We start from the raw sequence: 4,040 nt of genomic DNA on the forward strand, positions 1-4,040 counted from the left end.
CCCGCCACGCGCCCGCCGGCGGTGGCGGTGCCGGCGGCGCCGACGGCGCGGGCGCGGGGGGTGCGCGCCAGGCGGGGACGCTGTATATCGAGCCGGCGGCCGACGAGGGGTCCGGCGGCGGCTGGTCGAGCATGATCAGGGCCGCCTCAAGCTGCAGGCTCTGGCGCGCGCGCTCCTCGTCCCCTCTAGCGTACAGGATGGCCCCGATGGCAGCTGCCGCGAAGCCGGCGGCCTGCAGCAGGCTCCAGGCCTCGAGGGGCTCGCCCAGGTGGGGCGGGCCCAGCAGGTGGAGGAGGACGTTGGCGGTCCAGACAAGGAGGGTGCGGATGGCCTGCAGCAGGGTGGTCCGCGTCATGTCCAGCTCGCCTGTGTTTGTGTGAGGGTCGGGAGAACGGGGGACGCAAGCGCGGGCATGGAGGGACAGATGAATGGATGGAAGGAGGGAGGGAAGGAAGGAAGGGCCAGATGTGATGACAAATCGGCACTTCAGGGGTCAAAAAGTGCGCCCAGCAGCCCTGGCAAGCCGTTGCAGGCCGTGCATGCACATGCATACGTGTGGCGTCAGCCGTTGGGACCACCCAAACAGTCACTGTGGGAGCGGCTTCCCAGAAAGTTGCTGCCTGCAGCCCGGCTGACCTGCCACAACCATCATGCAGCCGTTGAAGAGCAGCATCGACACCAATTGCGCGACAAGCAGGGCCTGCAGTGGCGGCAAGCGTGCAATTAAATGAATGTGTGTGGGTGTGTGCACATGCATGCGTGCGTGCGTGCGTGCGCGCGCGCGCGTGTGTGTGTGTGTGTGTGTATGTGTGCATGTCTGTGCACGTATGCATGTACCCAGCAAGCACTGGCAGATGCAAGGGACGTCGTACCCGGCCTACAACCCACACCGGCGTCAGCCGTCGAGCGCGCCGGTGCTGCTGCGAGCACCGCGCCCCACCTTGAGGGCCCCTGAGTGCCAGATGCACAGCAGGCTGTCCAGCGTGTCCTCCCGCAGCCCAAAGCCCTCGGCCCCCGGCCCGTGGGCCAGCATAGGCAGCGCCACAAAAGCCTGGGAGAGGGGGCGCGGCGAGTGAATGATGCATGTGGCGGCTTCCTGGAAACAAACTGCAGGCCCCAGGGGCCGCGAGGGCCAAGAACATACGACCAACCAGTGCAGAGCTGAGGTTCCACGCAGGTGCAGACGCCCAAGAGACGAGCGCAGCAACGCTGCCACGCCTCCACCTACAGGAGGCTGCTGCACTGGCCAGGAGTGGCGTGTGATTCGCCCCCAGCACATTCACAAGGCTGTGCCCAGATGCCCCCTGTCGCCGTCACCCGCACCGTCAGCGCGAGCCCGATGACGCCCTCGCACCCCGCCACCCCGAGCGGGGACAGCCGTTGTGTCCGCTCCTCGCGCCACCGCTGCTCCCGCTCCATCCACATCTGCAGCGCCTGCAGCGCCTGGCTGGCCACGATCAGGCTGATGCCCACCCCCATCTGCTGCGCGTCCTCCACGGCCCACCACCCCTGCCACGACGGCTGCACAGGCCCCGCAGGTGCCCCACCGCCCTTCCCCATGCTCCCGCCCAGCCCCCAAAACAGGCCGACGGCTTCAGTGTCGGCGCCGCCGCCGGGGCCGCGCGGCAGGGAACCAGAGGGTGCTGACGGGGAGGGCGCGAGCTCCCATCTGCCGCCAAAGCCGCTGACAAGGCTGGTGGTTGTGACCACCCCGAGGCCGGCCTGTGGAGCCGCGATATGCGGTGAGTAAGCACGAAGGATGACGAGACCGGGTGCCACGGCCCGCGCGGGGCCAAGTGAACCCCGGTCACAGATTGTGGCCTGCCCAAGCTGCGGCTGAATACAACCTGCAAAGATGATGTGTTGATCAGCTGGGCTGCGTACCGTACTGTGTATTCAATCCAGCCAGCAAATGCAAGGCTCACCAGGCACAGCGCGAGGCCCATGTAGTGCAGCCCATTGAGCGGCTTGCGGTACACCACCACCGCCAGCGCCGTCGCAAACAGCAGCAGCGACTGGCGCAGCATCTGGGAGGCGCTGGCGCTGACAAACACCAGCCCAATGTTCAGCATCGCGCTGACTGCGGTGGCGAGCGTGCGCGCGGTTGCGCAGGTGCGCGTGGGTGGGCACGCAGCGCCACAGGGCACACATCATGACGGGAGCGTTGTCCTGGTCCCATCAGCTCCACAAACCCATGTATGACATCCGCACGTGAAACTAAATTGTCCTTTGTGCTCAGAGCCTCTGCAAGCTGCTACGCATGCAGTCATCAAGCCGACCAACCCCTCTGTGACCCCCCGGCCACACGCAAACCCGTCGCGCCTGCCAGGTCAAACAGTGTCGGCAGCAGCAGGTGCAGCAGCTGCTGCTCTATGCTGGTGAAGTGCCACGCGTACACCAGGCTGGGCGCCACACTGGGAGGGTAGTACTGCGGGGGTGGGGCGCAAGGAAGATGACAAGGGTGTGGCCCTTCAGCACCAGGTACAGCATCCACGCCTGGGTATGATGCAAGCCTGTGCAGTGATTTTGGCACTATGTTCCACCTACAGGTTGAATCCCAGCCCGTTCAGTAGCAGCCAAACCCTATGCTTGCAGCAAAAGCGTAGGTGACGACCAGTGATCCGCATGAAGCAGCTGGACACGCCCAAAATCAAGCGTGCTCACTCAGGCACATACACAAACACACACCTCTTCGGCATCCAGCAGATGGTCCAACAGCGGAGCGTCCAGGGCTCGCCCGCTCATCTGCCGCTGGACTGCCGCCGCGGCCGCCGGTTTGGGCTTTCCGCAGCCGCAGCCGCTGCGGGCGATGTTCAGGGCGAGGGATGCCGGCAGGCACAGGGACATGCCTGCGGCGATGGGATGGGTGGGGGTGGGCCCGAACCTGGGGTTGTGCTGGGTGAAGATGGGTCAGTGAGCTGGCGCTCATCATACCAGGAACCCCTGAGCGCCGTCGATGGTAGAGCCCTTGCTGATGCCATCACACACCGACTCGTGTTGAGGGGCGGCACACCTGGCCAGCGCGAGCTGCCACCCCGCTGCCGCGGCGGGTGCGGCACCAAGGGATATCGCACTGCCCCTGCGCTTTGGCGTGGCCCTCCTTGCCCTCACCCACAAACATGACGAGCACGAAGAACCAGGGCTTCTGGAACGCGTGGACGTAGCCGTCGCGGCCGACGGACTCGGTCTGGTAAGCTGCGAGCACATTTGAGGGTGCATGGGGGCCAGCACGAGGGGCACAACGTGGTGGAGAGCAGGCGGGGAAGTCAGGCAAGCCAGGAAGGGCAGCATTGTGTGTGTGTGTGTGTGTGTGTGCGTGTGCGCGTGTGTGTGTGTGCGCGCGCGTGTGTGTGCGCGCGCGTGTGTGTATGTGTGTGTGCACGCGTGCGTGTGCGTGTGTGTGTGCATGCGCGCGTGTGTGTGTATGTGTGCACGCGTGCGCGTGCGCGCACGCGCGTGTGTGTGTGTGTGTGTGTGTGTGTGTATGTGTGTGTGTGTGTGTTTGTAGGTGCGCGTGCGTGCGCATGCGCGTGCACGCGTGGCGTTTGTACGCACGCGCTCAGCTTCTGGGGCATGTCCATGCACACTTCAGCCGCCGCAGGCCCCGTTGATGCCGGGGGGCAGGCCTCGTGCACCAGGCGCCACCCACCGATTTTGGTGAGGGTGGCGATGGCAACGCCAGACACCACCAGACCCGCAACAAACGTGCGCCGCGCGCCATGGCTGAGTGGCTGCCTAGCGGGCTCTGGCGTCCAGGTCCAGGGTGAGTCCCCTGTGAAAGACGCTGTGTCGTCCCACGGCTGCATCACTGCACACCGCGCTGGCGCTGCCGAGTCACCGCATGCAGGCCAGCTCGAGCTTCTGCAGTTTCGTGCCCTTCAAAAGTATAGCTTGGCTCGCATAAAGAGCGCACAGAGCACTCGCTCAGCAACACGCGGACCCGCCCTTTCAGGACAGCTTCAAGAACTTGGCCGGGATTCCACACCCGTGTAGATCAGATAATGAGCGCCCAACGATTTGTTCTGTGAATGACTGTAGTA

At 65.1% G+C, this 4,040-nt stretch overlaps 1 protein-coding gene across 1 annotated transcript in view; it reads right to left on the minus strand.

Moving 5' to 3' along the window:
* The window catches only part of MNEG_6984 (hypothetical protein), a gene marked incomplete at both ends in the record, with an annotated part of 4,810 nt that extends 1,004 nt beyond the window's left edge, over nucleotides 1–3,806 (minus strand). Inside the window, 8 exons of the mRNA XM_014044545.1 lie at nucleotides 45–366; nucleotides 637–700; nucleotides 941–1,051; nucleotides 1,324–1,722; nucleotides 1,926–2,080; nucleotides 2,284–2,428; nucleotides 3,014–3,195; nucleotides 3,650–3,806. Of these exons, the coding sequence (XP_013899999.1) occupies nucleotides 45–366; nucleotides 637–700; nucleotides 941–1,051; nucleotides 1,324–1,722; nucleotides 1,926–2,080; nucleotides 2,284–2,428; nucleotides 3,014–3,195; nucleotides 3,650–3,806 (1,535 nt within the window). The remainder of the gene's footprint in view (nucleotides 1–44; nucleotides 367–636; nucleotides 701–940; nucleotides 1,052–1,323; nucleotides 1,723–1,925; nucleotides 2,081–2,283; nucleotides 2,429–3,013; nucleotides 3,196–3,649) is intronic.
* Between the last annotated feature and the right edge of the window lie 234 nt (nucleotides 3,807–4,040).

The sequence above is a fragment of the Monoraphidium neglectum genome (assembly GCF_000611645.1).
Source record: "Monoraphidium neglectum strain SAG 48.87 unplaced genomic scaffold scaffold01193, whole genome shotgun sequence".
Taxonomy (NCBI): domain Eukaryota; kingdom Viridiplantae; phylum Chlorophyta; class Chlorophyceae; order Sphaeropleales; family Selenastraceae; genus Monoraphidium; species Monoraphidium neglectum.